A 22,280-nucleotide genomic window follows, 5' to 3' on the forward strand; every position below is an offset into this window, starting at 1 on the left:
ATTTTAATTATTTATTTCATTACATTTCATTGGAACCTGGAACTTTAAAATGACTTTTTTCCCCTGTTTCCGAACAATATCTAGGCAACATATATGTGATGCACAGAACTAAATCAAGACTTGCTTGACATAAAATGCATTCAAAATTATCACTATTTTTTGTTATTAGACCAGGGCTGATGCCAAATATCATCACTAATTAATACCGATTACTATTGATATGATTAATATTAACTGTACTTATCACTGTACTACAGCAGTTGTTCACTCCCAAAATAAGATTTGAGAGCTATACAGATTTTTCATAAAAAAAAAAAAACTAAATATTGGTCTTGTCCTCACACATCATATGACTACAGAAACCCTTGAATATAAACCACTTTTATGGTGCGTTTTTGAATTTTTTGGAGCTTGACAATCCCCATATTGGAAGAGCAGCCAATAGACTTTGCAATACATCTGTTTAACTTCCACAAAAGCATAAAAGTCATATCGGTTTGGAATGGAATGAGAATGAGTAAATAATGACAAGATTTTAAATGATCCTCAATCTGTTCTAATGTACTGGTGTTTCAGTGAATAAAGCCTTCCAGTCTTGTGCAGGAGAACGCAAGCGGCCTCATTACCACTGATGGACTGTGATTAATGGAATGCTGATGTTTGAATATTCGTCCGACCGGGTGGATGGGGGCGGAGCCTTGGCTGGAGTGACAGGACGCTGGGTACAGAACACTCCATCACAATCCAGCCCCTCTCCCCCACAAAGAAGAGATGGGGGGAAGAAAAAAAACAGTCAAGTGTGGCGAGGGATCAAATCATCTGTTAGCTCCAGTGGGCAGGCCCGCTAGATTACCAGCCAACTTTTTCTAGCCATGTCAGCTGTTCTGGTACCAGCCCTCGACGGCCGTGGCCAGACCAATCTGACGAGGCACTTGAGTGGGCAAGTAATTCATATTTCCTAAATGAAAGAACACAGATGGAGAGAAAAAAACACCATCCCTCAGCATTTCTTTGCACAACTAAGCGAAGGTGTGGCGTGGACGGAACTGAGGCAGTTGCTTGTGTTGTAAAACACAATATCTGAAATGTAGAAGTACACTAAGACGACAATAAAACAAAAATAGGGGCCGAGATGAACACAGGCATGTACGAACAAGACAAGACAGCTGCACACGCAACTACCTCTAACCTCCTCAAAATTATTATTCAATAGGCAAAATTACAATAGCTGGCTTTCGGTCAAGTACACCATTTCCTGCTCCTGCTAAGAGGTGATTTGGTGTGCTTTAATTAACCTTGTAGACTAATTGCTAATAATGATAACCCTCTCCTGCTGAGCAGACATTGCCTGATGTTTAACATGTTGCACAGATGCTGTGAGCAGGGCAGACGTTGTACAATAGTGCTAATAATACTTACGAAACAACCAGAGGTGCTGAATTCAAGGTGAGGACAAACTCAGATTACACGCAGGAAAAATTAAGAAATTATAGGGCAAAATGTAAAGGCATAACTGCATTGCTGTGATGTTTGTTGAATAAATGTATATGTAATAATGCTTTCTGTGAAGCCATATACTGTAATGCATTTTACATATACAGGGTCCCTACACATCTTCAACTCCAAAACCTCTCTATAGATTTTTCTGAACATATTTAACATAAATGGTTTATACTGCATTATATTTGGCATATTGTACAGTCATACGTTTTATTTTAAATATATTTTTAATTGATTTTCTCAAAGTGATAATGAGAAGGAACCTAAAACTTGCATAATGTGTATTTTTGCGTAATGAAAATGTGCGCCTTAAATTCATTCAATTATGTTATGATTAAAACTCTGCTTGTATGATAGATTTTTATACATTTTCAGAAATTCTTAATGTTTTATTTTAGAAAACTGAAATGGGGGGTAGTCTGGAAATGCAAATATACTTATCCAGAGCTGGAAATTACTCTCAATGCAAATTCCATAGGCACACTTGACTGAAAAGTTTCAAGTGGCGAATGTTTATGCTGATTGATTGCAATTAGTTTTGAAGACAAAAATAAATGTTGCCATTAGGTTTAAAGAAAAAGCTTAATTCATATATATATATATTATATATATATATATATATATATATATATATATACACAGGTGAAACTCGAAAAGTTTGAATATTGTGCAAAAGTTCATTTATTTCAGTAATTCAACTTAAAAGGTGAAACTAATATATAGACTCATTACATGAGATATTTCAAGCCTTTATTTGTTATAATTTTTATGATTATGGCTTACAGCTTATGAAAACCCCAAATTCAAACTTGGATATATAAGCCATAATCATCAAAATTATACCAAATAAAGGCTTGCAATATCTCACTTTGCATGTAATGAGTCTATATAATATATTAGTTTCACCTTTTAAGCTGAATTACTGAAATGAATGAACTTTTGTACGATATTCAATTTTTTTCGAGTTTCACCTGTATATATAGATATGAAGATATTTTACCTTTTTTGTAGTGTACATAATTTCTAATAAAATACAGTAATGTTAAAAAGAAAGAGTCTTCAGAAAAGTATGATGATTTCCACAAAGATATTAAGCAACACAATGGTTTTAAACATTTATAATGATAATAAAAACTGTTTTTTGAGCAGCAAATCAGCATATTAGAATGATTTCTGAAGGATCATGTGACACTGAAGACTGGAGTAATGATGCTGAAAATTCAGCTTTGCATCACAACAATAAATTACATTATAAAATATATAAAAATAGATAAGTTATTTTAAACTGCAATATTACAGATGGATTTGATAAAAAAAAATTATTTGATAAAAAATTATTTTTATCAAATAAAAGCAGCATTGGTGAGCATAAGAGACTTCTTTTAAAAACTTTTTTTTTTTTTTTTATCTTACACACAAGCAACTTTTGAATGGTACTCTATAACCAAAATAATGCTCACTGGCATTTGCACCAGATATGTTCTTGATACGCATAAAAGCATGTACCGTTTGCTGTGATGGAACAGCGGGCTTTAGTTTTAGACAGTTTGTTGTGTTACTGGTCAGTGAGTAAACTCATAGCGTGGGTGGGATGAATCTCATTATCGTGAAAGTAATCTCCAGTCAGCTCTGGAGTCTGGACACTACAGTCTCTCGTGACATTACACCTTGTTTTTTTTAATGCAACCCTAATTGAAAATCATAGCGGGTCTGCCCTTTAGCAGCGTGATCTAATTAGTGGACTTCAAAATCATGCCGGAAAAAGTTCTGGTCTGTCATCAGCCATGAACACACTGTATACTGCAGTCCACCAATAATTAGCAGGTCTGCTGATTACAGTTATTAAATGATTGAATTGTAACAATTTATATTATTAATCAGCTGTTAACTGAGTTCATTTAACTCCATGAATGACATGCTGTGATCACAAGTATCAGGACTAGAGACCGACAGGTTGGATTTAGCACAATTGCTTCAGTTTACCAGAGGGATTACACTAAAATTCTTTAAAAAAAAACAAAAAAAAACAAGCACAGTAATTAACGGCCGAAATAAATGCAGTGCGTTTCGCACACTGCTATTGGTCACGGTTCAGGGACTTGGCGAACAGATAATTATACGGTTGAAATGAAGATGGTGACTCTGGCGCTGGTGACTCTCACTCTAATGGACGCACAGTCTCTCTCTTCGCCCTGTAATCACGTCACTAAGACCGTCCAGGAATAATTTTGGGGTTGTAACTGCGGGTAATGACTTGCGTTTGCTCCCAGAGGGTTGACTGCAGGAGCTCAATGCTAATCCATTCACACTCTGCTTTAAGAAGATTTCCATTTGGTAACAGCATCAAACTCATTCAAAGCCATTCATCACCACACTACCAATCTTAACGCCATAACAGCAACACATCAGTTAAAACAGTCTCTGTGTTGCCATGAAATGTTGATGTTTAAAAATAAATAAATATATGGAAGCCCATTTCCACAAAAGTGTGAAATAAAGTTTAAAATGAAAACTAAAGTAACATTGTGTGTTATACAGCTGTGTGACATTTAAAGATTTGAAGTCAGAATTGTGAGATATTTCATAATCACATTACACCACAATTACTAGAAATTAAGTAAAATCTATGATATATATATTTTCAATTGTGAGGTGTAGTCACAGTTATGAGATATCAAATATTTTTTATATATAAATTTGCAATTGAGATCACGAGAAAGTCATAATAATATGTTTATAAATGTAAATGTTCAACGCAAATTATATTGTATTATATCTGTCATTATATAATGTGTTAATGACTTCATTAAAGAAAGTTATTTAATAATGTCAACATGTACCATATGCAAATTGTAAAGCAATTAATCTGACCAGTAATGTGTTCTGTTATAATATTCAGTTTAATTAAATATTATAACAGAACACATTATATTGCATTTAATATTAAATTATATATGATTCATATTTAATTAATATTATAATGATTATCAGATTAATAATATTACATAATATAATACGCAATTATATTATGTTAATATAATTCAACATATGTCTTTGTATGTATGTGTGTGCATGTGATGGTCAAACTTTGGTTACACTTTATAGTTATATCCTAACTATAAGTAACTTTGCAATTAGACGTCAACTAACTCTCATTAGGTTAGGGTTCAGGTTAGTGGAATAAGTTGACATGAAGTTGCAAAGTTACTTATATTCAGAATATATGTAGGTGAAGCATCACAATAAAGTGTTACCAGATATAAGCAGACCGTCTGCAATTACTCTAATGATAATTAGTTTACATGTAGTTGCAAAGTTACTTATAGTTAGTAGAATGTCCAAAGTGGACCACCAAACTAAAGTCTTACCCAAACTTTACTGATTTCCAGACTTTCTGTGATAAGAAGTGAGTGGATTAGCAGAGGCCTGGGATAGTTGGTCAAATTTACCCTTGTACACTTCACTACTTAATCAGAGAACACTGGTGCGGCAGGACAGCCAAGCTAATTCACCCTAAATCAAACGAATAAATCCCTGAAACAACACCAACAACATGGGCCTCATCCATTTGGAAATGGCAGCCGTTCAGGGCACTGATGGGTTTACTTACAGCATAATGAGCCCGAGTCCAATCCACAAACGCTGTTTAGAATCACTAAATGTACTGTGAGACATTAGGTCTGCTCCAGCACCTAGTGACTATTCCCAACATAGGAAGCATCCTGAATAAAAACTATTCCTCATAAGTAAACAGGCAGCAACCCTATTTTAAACTGTACAAATTCTGGAGGAAAATCACATTTAAAGTCATCGTGAAATATAAATGGAAAATTCTTGTTTTTGTATGGAATATTGCAGTGTTTATTATTTATATTCAATGCTTTATCCGTGCACATCATTCTTTTTTTTTTTATGTATGTGCCCTTCGTAATATTTAATAAACAAAATTCCTCTCCCTCTTCTCTGATGATGTGTTTACTGACGTGAGGAGCGGGGCAACCTGTCACTCACATGAGACTGACCAATAGCAAACCACAATGATTCAACAATCCAAACAATTCCCAATGGACAAAATAAAGACCCGCCTTACATTTTTTCTTATACTTCAAGCCACCTCACTCGGATATGCGTCACAAAAAGGAAGAGAAGACTATCGCAGGTTCCATTTCACGCTGACTTTAACAACAACTTTGTGTTTATCTGTAATAAGAAACATACAGTACCTGCGGGGTCGTTCATCAGAGAGCCGAAAGCACTGATGATATAGTCGGCCTTCAGTCGTATGGTCTGCTCCTCATCCTCCAGCCACTGTCCCGATTCGGTTTGCTCGGTTCGGCAGAACTCCATTCCATGGACCCGTCCTCCCTTTAGCAGCACCTCACGTGGAGACAGGAAGGGGAGGAACTCACATTTCTCCTCCTTGGCCAGCTCCATCTAAACACATCAAAAAAGATTACAATTCACATAAACTGTCTGAGGCCCTGAAACAAAAAGTACTCATGTACAAAGATTCTAGCTAGATAAATCTTTTCACAGAATATCTGAAATGTCTCAGAATACACATTCTACACAATTAAATAAATATGACATGAAATGTTTGAAATTTTTATCTCTGCGTAATGCTTACTCTTTCACATACCGTACTTTTTTTTAAATAGCATGCAGTATACAGCATGAAGAGCGCATGTAGTAAGCAGTGAGCTAGTTTGAAGAGAATCTTGCTGTGCAAATAAGTTAAATTTAGATAATTGCTAGCTAACTGAATTACAACAAGTCCAATGGTACAGACATTTGAAGGTAACTCAACTTGAATAGTTAGAAATGCACATTTACAGTGTTGGCTAAACATTTGCATCTGATAAAAAAACTTTAATATATATGCATTGCACGCTAACATTTTAAAATGGTTGGGGTCAGTACATTTGCAAACATAAAATGTTTTTGAAAGAAGACTCTTATGCGCACCAAGGCTGCAATTCTTTTAAACTGACAGTAATACTGAAATATTATTACAATTTCATATAATATATTTAAAAATATAACACACTTCTGTGAATATTAATCAAGTCTTCAGTGTCACACGATCCTTCAGAAATCATTCTAATTTGCTGATTTGGTACTAAAGAAACATTTCTTATTATTATAAATGTTGAATAAAAGTATTAATTTCTTTCTTTGATTCAAATCTCACTGAGCCAAAACAAAAAAATAAATTGGACCCCATTGACTTGCATTATAAGGACCTGCATTGTAAGACATTTTTCAACATACATCATCTTATTTTATGTTCCACAGAAAAAAAGAAAGTCAAACCGGTTTGGAATTACATGGAGGTGAGTAAATTATGAAAGTATTTAAATTTTTGGGTGAACTATCCCTTTAAGTGTGTTTTTGATCTTAGAACTGAACAAGTGTGAAGTTAGCGGCAAGCGCACATAACAACAAACCGCAAAGGTCACGTCTTTTTTCCGGCCATGAGATAATGAAGCGCGTGATTATGAGAGCGGTGTACCTCGTTAAAAACATCAAGTGCGACTTGGCTTGGTGGAAGCACATCAGAAAGTTTACAGATTTTCAGATACAGATTTTATCTCCGATAAAAAAAAAAACAGAGATGAAAAGGGCGGCTGCATCACCTGAAAGAAACCCACCAGTTTTGCGGAGGGGGCCGGTGGGAGGAATGTAGTCGTGCGGTGACAATTCTATTTCCTTATTACTAAGTTTCCATAAATTGACTCAGTTCACGTCAATGCACAATCGAGCGCTCTGTTCTGATTATATACGCCTACAGGAGCCTTAAACTTAATATAGCTTATAAACAGCTCTAATGAGTTGAAGATGATGGCGGCCGTATTAGCCGAGCGCCTTCACTGGAGAGTGTAAACAGATGTGAATAATTACTGCGCTTTAACGTACTTTGTCTTAATGTGGTGGGCGATGTGAAGAACAATGTGTGAATCAGACTTGAAGGTGAAGTGTGTAATTTTTATGATGTTAAAATACTTTCAAAGTCCACTTTCAAATGTGCTGTAAGTGAGACTTGAATAGTGCAAAGTGCAAACAGTAGCTGCTTCCATCCATGCATTTTAATGTGAATTGTGGGTTATTGCATGAAAAAAAAAAAGAAGTGGGATATGAACGCAAAGATGCAAATAATTTCTAAAACCGTGTATAAAAACGTATGCGCTCAATTGAGGCGGATATTTTTTTATCCGATAAGAAGACGTGTGCAATAAACTATGATGGAAACACATATATCGAATAAATCCATCAATGCGCAACAAAAAAACTCACGTGGCCTTTGCCTCGACACAGGATGTGATTGGATATCTTGAATATCTTGTTATTCTGAAATGCCTGAGACAAAGTCTGCCATCAAAATGATTTGGTATAATGACCTCCCAGAAGTGTCTCACACAATTGCATTGGCAAACACCAGGCATCTGAATGCAAGAGAACATGACAGCGTTTATTGCGCTTCATCTGTGCGCTCTGAGGTGCAAGTCATTTATGACGTACGGAAAAAGAGCCACAGTGACTTCCCCGATTGCAGCAACTTTGATTTTTAATACAGATATTTTGCGGCAGTTTCCCTAAGAAGTTACGATTTTGTTCTCATGAACACATTATTCGCTAATGTTTTATGCAATATTCCAATTTTGCAGTGAAAGGTGCTATGTAGAATTCAGAAAACCAAGTAAGTTTCCCAAAGCCAACTATGGATGCAAGTTCCGTCCTTACCAACACAATTCAATGGAACTTGCGACGTTAGTTGGCTATGATGCCTTTGGGAAACACACCCCAGAAGAGCTCTTTCGGCATGGTCCTGAACATTGTACAAGCATTCGTTTCATGTGAACGGAAGAGCGCGCGTAAACTTCACATCCCTTTGATTTTAACGTAAAAAAATCAGTCCACAGGCTTTCATAGAATAACCTAGGAAATCTGGGACTCGTTTTATTAAGTTCCGTTACAAGCTGTTCACACATTAACATTGATACATGAAAATTCTTCCCTATAGACCCTTTAAATTCACAACTTTATTTGGAAACATTGCTGTTGTGGCTTTTTTGCTGCTTTGCTCTGACTTAACCAATGGTGTGATTTTGGGGGCGGGGCTACCTGTTTGGAAAACATTCTTTTTTTAAATGATTCAAATGATTATCAGACTATTATCAGATTATCAGACATTTTACAGTTGTACCTTGGCATTTCATTTGTACTTTGTGAACTTCATCAAGCAACGTGTACTTTTTTTAATAGAAAGACAACTTTATGGGCTGGTACTTCGTCCTAGCCCCGTCTCAAAAACATAATGGTGAAAAAAATAACTTCCCTCAGTACATCTGACGCACATATTTCACAGCTTTGTCTAAATGGAGCTGATCATGACACGTTTAGCCGGCTGGCATCATTACCAGTGTGGAAGCGGGTATATAGCTCACTAGAGAGCCCTGTGTGTGAGTAGGACAATTGACAGTAATCTCCCCCTGAAAGCAAAGGCATGTCTGCAATAAATGAGAGTGGAAAGGCTTAGGAGCGGTGTCAGTGGTCTAGAGAGAGAGGACACTCTCACAGAGCTCTTCATAAATCTCTGCTTCACACTTCTCTCACACCAAATATTAATAAGCTTCACTCTGCTGCCTGATGTTGACTCTCTTTCTCTCACTTCCTGAATCTCTGCTTTCCTTGGTCTTCTTCTAGTTGTAATAAATTTTTTGCCCAAGTCCGAGAAGAAAAACTGAATTAAAAACAAATTTTAATTCCAATTAGAACTCAACACTGAACTTTAACTTTTCTGTAGTTCTTTAAAAAAAAGTGAATTGTTACAGTAAACATAAAACTATATTCTAAACCATCTTTATAAATGAATACAAAAAAGGAAAGGGATTCTTCCTGCATCCAAAATTGTGTTAAAATAAATCAAATAAAATAATAAAACAACTGTCGTATTTTTGTATTTATTTACTTATGATCTACATAAAAATAATAAATGGTAAAAAAAAAAAAAAAAAAAAACATTTCAGAAAGGGAAATCAGAATATTTGGAGGTCTGTCAAAAAGTTTAAAAATCCCTGTCATACATAAAATATCAAACCAAACCATTATCTCCCTTTCTCCTCACCTCCTCTGGAACTGCTCTTATGTTGGTGAATCCCTTCCTAAAGACCACAAACACACGGCGGGCGCCGCAGCGGAGGGCAGAAGTAGCGCAGTCGAAGGCCGTGTCTCCGGCGCCCAGAACGATCACGGTGCCACGGAGATCCGGCAGCGCTGACTGACAGCTACACATCCCTGAAACCCGAGGAGGAAGAGGAGAACAAGAAAGAGTGAGAAAGAGAAACATGAATTCTGACTATAGAACAATTCTCACTGAACGACTCAGCGGATGCTTGCTCGTAAAGCGCTGTAAAATTGCATCTCGAAGCCTCACAGCACGTCACTATCAAATTATTCTGCTTCCACGAGAGCCTGGTTCACTTCATCTTTTCGACTTTGTTTTTTTTATGATTTCATATTTTCCCGGAAATGTCCTCGTATCAGTAATTTCATACTCCACACCTGTCGTGGTGCCGCTTTTATTTTTAGATGTGATAAGGGTGGCTGCACCTATATTAAACACAGTGATCTCAGCATGTGATAACTATCAGAATTTGATCAGTTCAGCTGCTCTGAGGTTCAAAAATCTTGAAAACTTGATTTCAAGATTCCACTGATTTAGCCTTTAAAGACCACGTGACCAAATGTACCTTTTATAAAAAATAATTTAACAAAAACATTTATAAAATAACAAATTAATAATTAATTTAATAATTTAAATTAATAAATTAATACAATACAAATTATATCAATGTATTATAGATGTTATTTTTAATGATTCTTTTCAAAATCATTCATAATCTTTCTTGAGACTACATGTAATTGCTTTTTTTAAGCACCTTTAGTTTGATGGCATTATCATATTGCATAGGCAAAAATATCACTTTTATCAAAAGCACTTGCTTAAAGGTCTGCAGCATTTTGTAAAGATTCAGATGTTCCTATTTCATTAAATCCTTGGCCAACTGCCTTAATGCAGCGAGTTACAGTAAGAGGTACAACGGCACATTGGATTAAGATTTATTCATTACTGAGGTTTTATTCATTCAATCAGGTTCTTTCCCCAAAATTTCCATTTTCATTTGATTCTGGTGCCAATATTATGAGTCTAAACCCCATTAATCTGGGGAGCAGGAACAAAAACTTCTCATCTTCTTTTCTGTTCAGACCATTTTTGGTCTCCACCCATTCTTCAAAGTATGCCTATGAATAAGTATAACATGGTTGAAGCCAATACAAGCACAAATAGGATCATCTGCAGAAAATCTCAGCAAGGGTAAAATATTACGGCAATATCCAGAGCGATAATTGCCGCTAAAATTATAAAAGCTTATGATAATAATATATATGCATATAGTGCATATACTCCAACAACAAAAACCAATGGTACTCTTGATACTTTTTAGTTAGCAAGGAAGCTTATATATAATTCAAATCACTTGGACTCAGATGGTTCTTATATGTGTTGCTTCAGGAAACTTTGAATCATCATGTGTGAGAGACGGATTTCTCAGTGTGTTCACCTGGTTTGCTGGCTTTCGCAACGAGGGGGAGAAAGTCCTTGGACGTGTAAAAACCCTGTTCTGCGGAGAGGCCGTCAAAGAGCTCGTGTCTGTTAGCTTGAGGTAGACCTGCATCAAATCAGACACATATGAACTATATGAGCTAAATATATACTTTACAGTCTTAAAGTCGACAAGATAGATAGATAGATAGATAGATAGATAGATAGATAGATAGATAGATAGATAGATAGATAGATAGATAGATAGATAGATAGATAGATAGATAGATAGATAGATAGATAGATAGATAGATAGATAGATAGATAGATAGATAGATAGATAGATATATAGATAGATAGATAGATAGATAGATAGATAGATAGATAGATAGATAGATAGATAGATAGATAGATAGATAGATAGATAGATAGATAGATAGATAGATAGATAGATAGATAGATAGATAGATAGATAGATAGATAGATCAAACAAACAAATCTCAATAATAGGTATCTGAGTTAATGACGTAGATGAAATCTCACATCCGCAGATACACATTCCAGTTTCTATTTCCTCCCTGTGTTGACTTCTTCCTGCCTCTAATGTCATTGTGCATCAGATGCCCGTCCGAATGTTTGCCACTGTCTGGTGTCATTAACATCATTACACATAATCACACATAATGTAATCTTTCAGTGGTTTCAGTGGGAGCGATGTTTAGACATCAGCGTCAGGCCTCCGATGCCTCAAAACCCACAATTATCATCCATTCTAAAAAAAAAAAGCCCAGACAAAGTGAGTAGTGAAGATCTCTCAATCTTCTGTGCGTAATATCTAAATCCAGATACGCAAACGAGATGTGTTTTGTTGCGGTCTAAAAGCAGCAAAATGCTGCACCCCTTTCCAAGGCATGATGATGGCGTCTTAATAAGATAAAACTCTTTGGCAGAGATCAGAGCATTTGCGAGAAGCGTAACGTGAGAAGTTTACGAGATCCACTGTGACTGAGATGGAAAGCAGAAGACAGTGGTAATGAGGTACTAAGTGATTGAGAGATGGAAGAATGGGGTGTTGCTGTCAGAACCGATACACTCAATGTGGCTGCGAGGAAATGCATTACAACATGCATCAACGCCTTCGTTTGCTCAATTTAAACAAGCCTTTAGTAAATGCATGGATTCTTTTTACACGCTTAGCGAAAATCATGTGAAAATACAAAATACAGAAAACGGGTACCAGGGTACGCGACAGCACCTCTCCACCCACCGTTCTCGTATTCATCCGCTCTGTCTGGCTTAAAAAGGCAAGGGCAAAGAGGTGAAAGCACACAGCATGATTTAAAAAGTTTAACTCATTATTAATGAAACTGGTCATTAAATCATACAATAATTAGACGCCCACCTCTCATCAGACACATCTCCAGAAGACGTCAATAACACGGCAATTACCACGTTTTTAAAGTTAACCTTCACCAAACAAGCCAGCGTGTGGCCTGCGAGTAAACGCTAGCTCTTCGTCGCTCGCCAATAACCGACCTGTCTTCCTCCGAGCGGTTCACACTGCTGATTCTGTTTGACAGAGCCGTCTTATGGCTGTCTTCTATATTCCAGCTGGATTTAGTTTTACAACAGGTTTATATGTAAAGCAGCATGTGGCTTTAACCTGCTGAATTCAGGTTTCTAAGCAAAGTACCACACTATGGTGATATATTGCCGCAAAAATACATACTGTACCAATGAACATCATTTTTATACTGTAGAAATTTTACATTCTAACGCTAACAAAAACATTCTGCCTTTTTCAAAATCATTTAATATGATTTATAATCTGTTTTTCTTATGGGTATCAAAGGTTTGTCCCCACAACATCAACATTTTTCATTTTTTACCATCCTTATGGGAACATTTTGTCCCCACAACGTAGGGAAACCTGGATCGCACGCACACACACGCACACACACACACACACACACATACCAATACAGAAGGTGTTGTATCACACATTTGGTGCAAATCACCAGTGATTCTCATTAGGGGATGTTGAACACATAATGTTGAAAGCCGCTAAATGGCTGTAATGATATCCTGATGATATTCTGGCATTTCCACATCCTAAAGCTGTTAGGGTGTCACGACTAATGAACAACATAAAACATTAAAAAAATTCTAAATTGCACATAGACTTCCGAAAATGCAGATATGTGCCTCATATCTCTGAGCAGGTACTCGAGTCTCATTAGTCAGTCAATAATTATAAAAAGATGCTTTTATGTGCTTGCGAGTTTTAAAAACGATGTCCTAATTTGGTGAGCCAAAAATGATCAAAACATAAAAATGACCAGTGGCGTAGTTGACCTCAACCAATATCTGTATCTTTCTCTGATAAACACTACTGTTTATGTTCAGTTTTAATTTGTTATAAATAAATGTGTTGTTACATTTTATAAAAGTAGCATTCCCCAAGACTGTTCACGAAGCATAATAAACACCTGCCACCTCAATCTCCTGATCATCACCAAAAATACAAAAGGACGTTCAGGAAGAGCGGGAAACTTCAGGGTATGGCGTGACAAAGTGGGTTTTAACAAAAGCGCCAGGGTTTGTGACAGCGCTCTTTGTACGTAATGCGTCTCCATTTGTCTCCTGCTGCATCACATTTTCTTCAGCAATGATCTCTGCGCTGAGCTTCCATGCGATATGCTCGCAGCCGAGGCCGTTTTCACCATGCAAAATCAAAAATAATACATCACCCGGAGGGCAGAACCCTTCTAGTTAATCAGGCCTTCTCTATGGGCATCTGTTGAGAAGAGGGGGCGACATTGGCAGGAGGCACTTTCTCGACAGTCTCTGACCTCTCCGACCCTTAGAAATTGCATAACGATGAAGAAAAAACAAGGGTGAAGAGTTAAACTAGATTTTATGAAGAAAAAAATTTAAAGCCGCCACAATTTTAAGGTAGCTGATATCCTGATCTACAGATAGGGCTCAGGTACCTTCTTCAATGTAAATCTGTGGGATTATTTCATCCGTTTAATCATCCACTAGCCAAAAATCACAATATAACGTATAAAGATAATGGCACACAATCTGAGGTATTCATTATGCAATTATGCTCAAATTTTGTGATTACATAAAGATGTTACATAAATAAATTCCTTGCAGATGATAAATTGCTGCCAGCAACAACTAAACATTCCAATAGAACAATATATTTCCATTATTGTAACAGCACATATTCGATGTAAAACATATTTAAAGAGCTTCATGACATCTTGGGTGGTATATTAGAAGCATGCCCAAACGATGGGTTATTTGTACAGTGTAATATTATAACCTCATATTGACTAGCGTCCAACGATCACTGCCGCCAACTCGTTGCAACTATTGATTGCAGAGCTTTTAAAAACTTCAAGCATCTCTTCTCAGTGCTGAGTGTACATCTTTTAATCATGTCCTTCCATGTATTGATCACTATGCTTTTTAATAACATTGATATATACCAACTTCGGCTAATATTTTGTAGCTGGTACTAATATTCCACAGCTTTTAGGGCATTATGGGTACATTATATCACTAATGGTTTGTGTTATGTACTATATAATATTTCATTCTTGTTGTCATAAAAGTGACAGTGAAATCAAAAGGGACATCTAGAAAATAAGAGACAGAGATCGCAGACCTCATCACTTCATGGGAGTTAAGGTGTTAATTCACTCTTTAAAGCCATTGAACCTGAGCCACTGACTCCTGAGCCTATAGCCTAGAAACAATGCTCTTATCTGACTTCCTCAACCTGGCTTCCACTTTGCATATTTTTGCATATTGCCAGGGAGAAATTAGCATGTCAATCATGTGAGTGGATGACATTTAAAAAGACCGTAAAGGACTCGTGTGAAATTACAGAAATTAATTGCAAACACTCAGTGCTTTCATTTTCTCCCACAGTCAAAATTTCTTTACATGCCTTTATAGAAAAATCCAAAAATGCTCCACGTAAAAAACTCATAATTAGGATGCCAGTATTAAGAGACTCAGCGTTTCGAAACAATGAATTATACTAATTCTTGTTCTTAATGTGTCAGTACAATAAGACAGCTTTAGGCAATGTTTGAATTTCTAAGATCAATGTAGGGGCCATGTAATCATGGTTTAATTTCGTTCTATATAAAGTTACATTATTCAAGTAATAAGATTATTTCAGTTCAGCAGATAAAAGTTTTTTTTTGGGTTAGGAAGCATAATTAGAATGCTTTACAATGTAAAGGAGCCTCTTTGATTAATTTTAGCGAGCAACAAGGGATTGTACAATGTATATAGCTAGAAGATATAATCTTCATGAATACATTATATTGTTCCTTGGCTTTGAGAAAAAGAAAAAAAAAAGGAAAGAAAACATAATAACGATGAGACTGCACACCACGCAGTTTGAAAATAAAAAGCAAAGCTCCTCACTGCCAGTGCCAATATGATAATCATTATTTGATTCTAATGGCAAAAGGTCACATCTTATATAATCCGCTGATACTGATAACAGTCAGTAAACACTGTGTGAGAGAAAGGAAAATAGAGAGTAATAACCAGAATGAAGAAAGGAAAGGAAGAAATAAACAAACACATAGGGAAGAAAAGGAAGGAAGCTAAGAAGGAACAAAGAAATGAACAAATTAGGAAGGAAGGAAGGAAGGAAGGAAGGAAGGAAGGAAGGAAGGAAGGAAGGAAGGAAGGAAGGAAGGAAGGAAGGAAGGAAGGAAGGAAGGAAGGAAGGAAAAATAAAGACAAAAAAAATAAAATAAATAAAAAGGAGGAAGGAAAAAATAAAGGAAAGCAAAATCATGATGAATGAAGAAACTGATAAACAAAAGAAAGGAGGAGGAGAAGGAAAGGGAGGGAAGGAAGTAAAGCGGAAGGAAGGAAGGAAGGAAGGAAGGAAGGAAGGAAGGAAGGAAGGAAGGAAGGAAGGAAGGAAGGAAGGAAGGAAGGAAGGAAGGAAGGAAGGAAGGAAGGAAGGAAGGAAGGAAGGAAGGAAGGAAGGAAGGAAGGAAGGAAGGAAGGAAGGAAGGAAGGAAAATAAAGACAAAACAATTTAATAAAAATAAGAAGGAAAATAATAAAGAAATGGAAAATAATGATGACTCATCATTAAAAGAAAGAAGGAGAAGGAAAGAGAAGGAAGGAAGGAAGGAAGGAAGGAAGGAAGGAAGGAAGGAAGGAAGGAAGGAAGGAAGGAAGGAAGGAAGGAAGGAAGGAAGGAAGGAAGGAAGGAAGGAAGGAAGGAAGGAAGGAAGGAACCATTAAAAGGGAAGCAATGGGAGGAACGTGGTAAGAACAAATTAATAAATGAACGAATTAATGAAAAAGAAGAAAGAGCAAAGTATTGGAAGGAGGAAGAATAAGGAAAGAACAAACAAACAAATAAAAAAGTAAAAAAGTGAATAAGCTAATAGAGAAGAGAAGAGAAGAGAAGAGAAGAGAAGAGAAGAGAAGAGAAGAGAAGAGAAGAGAAGAGAAGAGTTTTGCTGCTGTTGTTTGAGCAAGATTCAATCCTGGGACTCAGCTGATACTATAATAAGCTGGGGAGCATTGAGGGTCAGCATGTAATGGCAGTGAAAGGCTCAGCTGGAAGAGAACAGGGCAGAGGGATCTGATGAGAAACCAGGGTGTCCTCCATTGAGAAGCAGTGGGCAGCCCAACCATGCACTGTTAGGTTAGCACGGCTAGAAACAGTGGCAGCTCAAGGAGTGGGGCGGAAAATGAGATGTGAATGGGGTTACTGGTAGAGGGGGAGAAATTGTCAAGTGGATCATCCACAGTCATTAACACGGACAGGAAGCCAGGGAGCTACCAGTGATTTTGAGAAAAAGAGACTTTCTCCATCTTTTCAGTGTACATGCTTGTCTGTCCAAATAACAGACAATAAAACAATGTGTGAAGATGCATATAAACGGACCGATTCCAATGAACACTGCTTTGTATCCCTCCTCCTTCAGAGAGAGCAGCGTCATTCCATCTTGGCTGAGTCCTCGGTCACAGACAATCTGAAATAGAGTTCAAACAAGCCATATCAATAGAAGTAAGACCACAGAAATGCTACATAAAAGCTCATCTGAAGCCATGTAAAACAGGGTCTGTTTGAGATTGCAGGAGGAGATCTCTGAATTCATCTTGTAGCAGTGGAAAAGACGGTTGGAAAAGTCTCAGTCAGCTGTGGGAAAAAAGCAAGAAAATAAACAAGAAAGAAATAATGAAAGAAGCTCATTTGAAGGCCTGTAAAATCATGTCTTTTAGAGGTCTCAGGAGATTGTCTCTGAATTATTGTGCCCACGGAAAAAGCCAATCTGACAGAAAGTAAAGGACATGAATGGAAGTCGAAGAAATGTAAAGCAAAGAGTCTGTTTTTAGGTACTGAGGGAACATGCAAATCTGTCATCTCCCCCCTCCCCTCCCCTCCCCATCATCCTCAGCTCTTCACGAACTGCGGAAAAAAGTATTTCCTGTGCAAAATGAATCCTGAGCAGGTGTGCCGGATGACGACTATTGATTGCCCTTTCCTGAAGCTGAAGCATTCAGGAAACAAACAGACAAGCGCGCGTAGCCCTGAGGTGCTCGGCTGCCACTGTCTGCCACCCCTAATACAACTTTTAATTGTTCTTTATTAATGCGGCTGACATTTGGACCGCTGATCCTCCCTAAGACCTCTCGCCCTTCCCGGCTTCAAAAGGGGAAGGTGGGAGTGCACAGGGGCACGGAGGAGGAGTAGGAGAGGTGTGATGGTTTTCATTACCTTCACTCCCAGGTCTCTCATCAAATCCACCTCGAACTGAACCACATCGTATGGCAAGCGGAATTGCGGGATCTCGGTGGAGCTGAAAATCAAGAGAGGAAAAATGAAACAAGAAGAAAAGGAAGGGAGATAAGAAGGAGTCCCTAGAGAGATGAAAAGTTGGGGGAAGAAAAGGGAAAAATTCCGCCCCATGCTAAGGATCGTTCCATATCTGGAATTCTTTCTTATGCTATAGGTTATTTAGTCTTCAATTGTGCTGGTCTAAATGCCAACACAAACCCCAGAGCCTTGTTTCTACTCCCTGAGACTGCTGGGATTTGAGTTGCATTGGATATTCAAGGCCCCCAGTTTGCAATCGACATGCTGGTTAAACTAAACAGCGCTGGAGATACAACAGCACGTAATTGATAACCTCAACCCAACTCGGCATTTGAGAGATGAATATTCCCAATTACAGAGACCATTCATTAATTATTCTGACCTTCAACAATGTGCCCCATATTGATTGTGGCTGGCCGGATCAACAATGCCCTTTAGTGGACCATCTTAGATACAGGATGAGAATTCTGAGTATGAACCACGGATCAGAGTAATTACAGACCTCAGTCCTCCAATGAACCTCTGCTTCTCGAAAACGGTGATGTCGCCGTACCCCATGCGGGCCAGGAAAGAGGCGCAGCTGATGCTGGCGGGGCCGCAGCCAATCAGAGCTATTTTAGAGCGATAGCTCTCAGGAATCTGATCTGGAGGCAGGAGATTGGGATTCCGTATCTGAGGAACACCCATTTCTTTGAACACCTGCAAACACACCAGAAGAAAAGCAATGTATGATCGTAATTGTGCCTTCATTGGGAAATTGGAGCAAACTTTATGATTCTGATTGACTGTCACAACCTTCAGAAAACTTGCAACAAATTCAAGATGACAAACTTGCTGAAAATAGCCAGTTTAAACCAGCATGAATTTCCATGATCATTCAGGCTGGTTGATTCTGGTTAGTTCAGATTTGGTGCCAATGCAGTTGGTGGAAAACAAAAAGCCCAATTGATTAAGCTGGTCAACTTTCTCATGAAAAGGGTTGATCAAGAAATCCATCCATCCATCCATCCATCCATATATAACTACTGACATTCAATCTATTATCTAATGAAACTGTTCATGCATGGTCTTCCTGGTGTATCTCACTGAACAAGTCTTGCTGGTTAATCTAGTTACAAAGGCTGGTGGGGAAATCAGATCACCAGAACCATGCTGGTGACCAGCTTTGCTGGGACAAACACCACTTTCTTATTGAGGAAAAACATTATATTGTCTCTATTGAGAAACTGTCTGTGAAACACCACAGGCTTGCCTGGTCCAACACAAAAACCGTCCGACATGCTCTTAATTTGCCTGAGGAGGGAAAAAACACACACACATGAATACATAAACCCTGCAGCAATTTGATTCATCACTTCACTATTAAAATCCAGAGCAGAGAGCCCACTCAGAGTCGCTAAGACAAAAGCAACACAAAGAACTCATTCAGCCCCTCAGAACGGAAACCAAATGAGAAGACAAAGAAAAAGGAATTACAGATACTCATTCATTCAAAAAGCGTCCTTAACGCATCAACAGACATGAAGACATCAACATAAAGATAGTTAGCAGATACATAAAAAACACAGTAAGTTATCCAAACAGGCATTAATGAGGAGCCTGTGGCGGTATATCCATTACAAGTAGTAAAATGGGAGGGCAGATGCTTTGTCTTCCTAATAAGATTAGCCAGATCCATATGTAAAAGCCTGTATTGTTAATACAATATTATGCCTGAACAGGCAACACTATAGGTGATATTAATATAGTTATTCATGAGTTTCATGGACTGTGAAGCCCAAATTGCTACATGACAATGCATTTTTAATAATCCCTGAGAGCAGTTTAGAGACTTATATTACTGCGGTTGCAATGAAACAAACAATGCGGCAATTCAAAGCACAATCTCGTCTCTTGACAGATCAGTACGGCTTCATTTGAATGATACTTCAGACGACATCTGAAAAGTCACGTGGCAGCAGAGCAGAACTCGTGGAGGTAAAAGGTACCTGGGGTACGGTTTAGGATTTGCTAAAGACTACATTTAAGAGTTATCTAACTAGCTTTAAGTGAGTGTAATGGTAGTCTAAATGTAATAGGAGAAAAGAGCATTCACAATTAAATATCCAACATCGACCGATATCAAACAAAAATGTCTGATATCGCTAATAACAAATCTTGTATTGTGCATTCCTAGAATTAACTCAGCATACGAAAGATACTCAATATCAATATTACCAGATCATATAATTGTTGTATAAATTACCTATAAATCACTTAATCAAACCTAGTGGCAAATAGACACTCAAATTGGCACTGTTGGCATGTAAGTGGGAGTTAGTCAAAGTCTTCTAAAGATGCTAATGTGCTTCGCCACCTTTGGACACCAACACTGCGTTTCCCTTGTAATTGAAAAGAGACACCAAGTTATCTGTGATTGCAGGCCGACTGCAGGAGCAGCCAGTGAATGACGGTGGGCTGTGATAGCCCTTTTTTTTTGGGTTATCTAATTATCGGCTCGATAACCAGACTGACCTCTCACATTTAAGGAGAGAGGATCCGCCACCTAGACAGAGACGTCTAATAAGTCACAGCAGAGGTGGGTGGCACAAGAGAGAGAGGCTGCTTTTGTAATTGCTCTTCTTATCCTTCATGAAGTAATGAAACTTAACATGCCAAAGCGCTTCCCTTTTTTTTTTTTTTAGCCTGTGGTGATTGTGTGGAACAGGTGGGATCGGGTTACAAAGGTGGGTGGAAATGAACTGTCGTGCTTTCCGTTTCCCCCTTCCGAGCAGTCAGTTAAGAAACATGCCCGCGTGAAACCTGTTAGAATTGCAAACAAATTGCTTAAGGTAAAGAAAAACAAACCCTCCGGCAACACTGACATGCAGCCAGCTAAACTTATTCATGTCAGCGGGCATGTTTTTAAATTGTATTTGTAGTGTGCACTTGCTTATATACATTCCCAAGAAACCCTGAAGCTTTAAAGAGGCACAAAGGGTATATAAAAGCAGGAACATTTATGCAGCTTTTGTATCTAAATAATGAAGCAACCTTCAACCACTATTCCCACTAAATGAGTTTGGATTATTTTGAACATGTTTACACAACTGGGATAAAAAAAAAAAAATGCTGTTTAGAAATGTCTGGTCTACATTCAAATTAAAAATAATATTAAAACGGTGATTGTTATAATGTTATGGTCAATAACCAGTAAAAAGCTATTAAAATGTGACAAAATTTTGTCTGAACAAGTTACAAATAAAACACTAAAAACTTGTTATTAAAGTCAGCGGTAGATGATGGAAATATATAATTATCATTTCCAATGCTGGCTTACACTATATCCAAAAGTTTTTTCAACATATTGTGCATTTTAACAGGTGTTTTGTGTCCGTATCTATAGTGTGTATACTTTTAACAAGGCTGGAACATTGTATTGACCGTCGCCCTTAACCAGGTACGAGAAACTCCCACTTTGTCGCACACACAATTGTGGGTCAAATCGAGCAAATCAAACCCACACACTTTAACTTCTATTTAATTATCTGTTACCGCAGTGCTTTGTTCTGCCTGCGAAGCCAAACATAAACATATCAATGAATTAATGATGAACACACCTGAAGTTTCATTGTGCAGAGGAACAAATAACATGTATGTGACCAAACAAATTATATGTATTTACAATGATGCTTACATAAACCCTGCCCTGCATGATTTCATAGAAATGTCCTCACATATCCGTTTACGGCAAGCTAGTTTGCTGGCACCTCGCAATCCTCACTCCTTTTTAGTCACTTCCTCTGAACATGAAGTGCGAATCATCATCGTGTGTTTTAGTTAGACATGAAACATCTGCAGCTTTCTTTGGTTTAAGCTCATCTTGATTGACGTGAGACAAGTTTTTCCCCTTTCCCCAGGTGCCAGCTCACCAAGGGTGAACCTGACGTTTGCCGTGGCAGAAAGCCGGGCCGCTGAGACGAATTGTGTCTGTGGCGGTGAAGAGTGCCACACATCATGAGTTCATACTGCTGCCGACTAGAGCTGAGAGACTTCATTAACACTGGCGCGCTACACAAGCTCTTCATGACAGCATATGGGATCCAAAGAAACAAGAATACACATTTTTCTAACAGGTTAACTCCACTAAACCACAAGGGAATAGTTCTTATGCAGCAATTTTAGATATACGAACCCTTAAGCACTTGAGAGTTACTCGTTTTTTTTGTGCAAATTTCCCTTCATATGCAATCTAATCCATCTGGCCTACGGCATACATGGCTTCTCACTCAGGTGAGCCGCTAAAAAATGAGAATA

The 22,280-nt window shown here is 37.6% G+C and overlaps 1 protein-coding gene across 12 annotated transcripts in view; it reads right to left on the reverse strand.

The window, feature by feature from the left end:
* dpyda (dihydropyrimidine dehydrogenase a) overlaps positions 1-22,280 on the reverse strand; it is a 172,490-nt gene that overhangs the window by 96,538 nt on the left and 53,672 nt on the right. For 9 of the 12 annotated variants that reach the window (XM_079601495.1, XM_079601497.1, XM_079601499.1 and 6 more), the window contains exons 6-11: positions 18,487-18,683; positions 17,886-17,967; positions 17,052-17,139; positions 11,124-11,231; positions 9,626-9,795; positions 5,724-5,934 (exon numbers count right to left, since the gene is read on the reverse strand). In XM_079601495.1, coding sequence (XP_079457621.1) covers positions 5,724-5,934; positions 9,626-9,795; positions 11,124-11,231; positions 17,052-17,139; positions 17,886-17,967; positions 18,487-18,683 — 856 coding nt within the window. Of the gene's footprint in view, positions 1-5,723; positions 5,935-9,625; positions 9,796-11,123; positions 11,232-17,051; positions 17,307-17,885; positions 17,968-18,486; positions 18,684-22,280 lie in introns of those variants that run through there. The other 3 variants (XR_013796302.1, XR_013796301.1, XM_079601496.1) reach the window with 3 other exon arrangements.

This window comes from Phoxinus phoxinus, assembly GCF_949152265.1.
Source record: "Phoxinus phoxinus genome assembly, chromosome: 24".
NCBI classification, from domain to species: domain Eukaryota; kingdom Metazoa; phylum Chordata; class Actinopteri; order Cypriniformes; family Leuciscidae; genus Phoxinus; species Phoxinus phoxinus.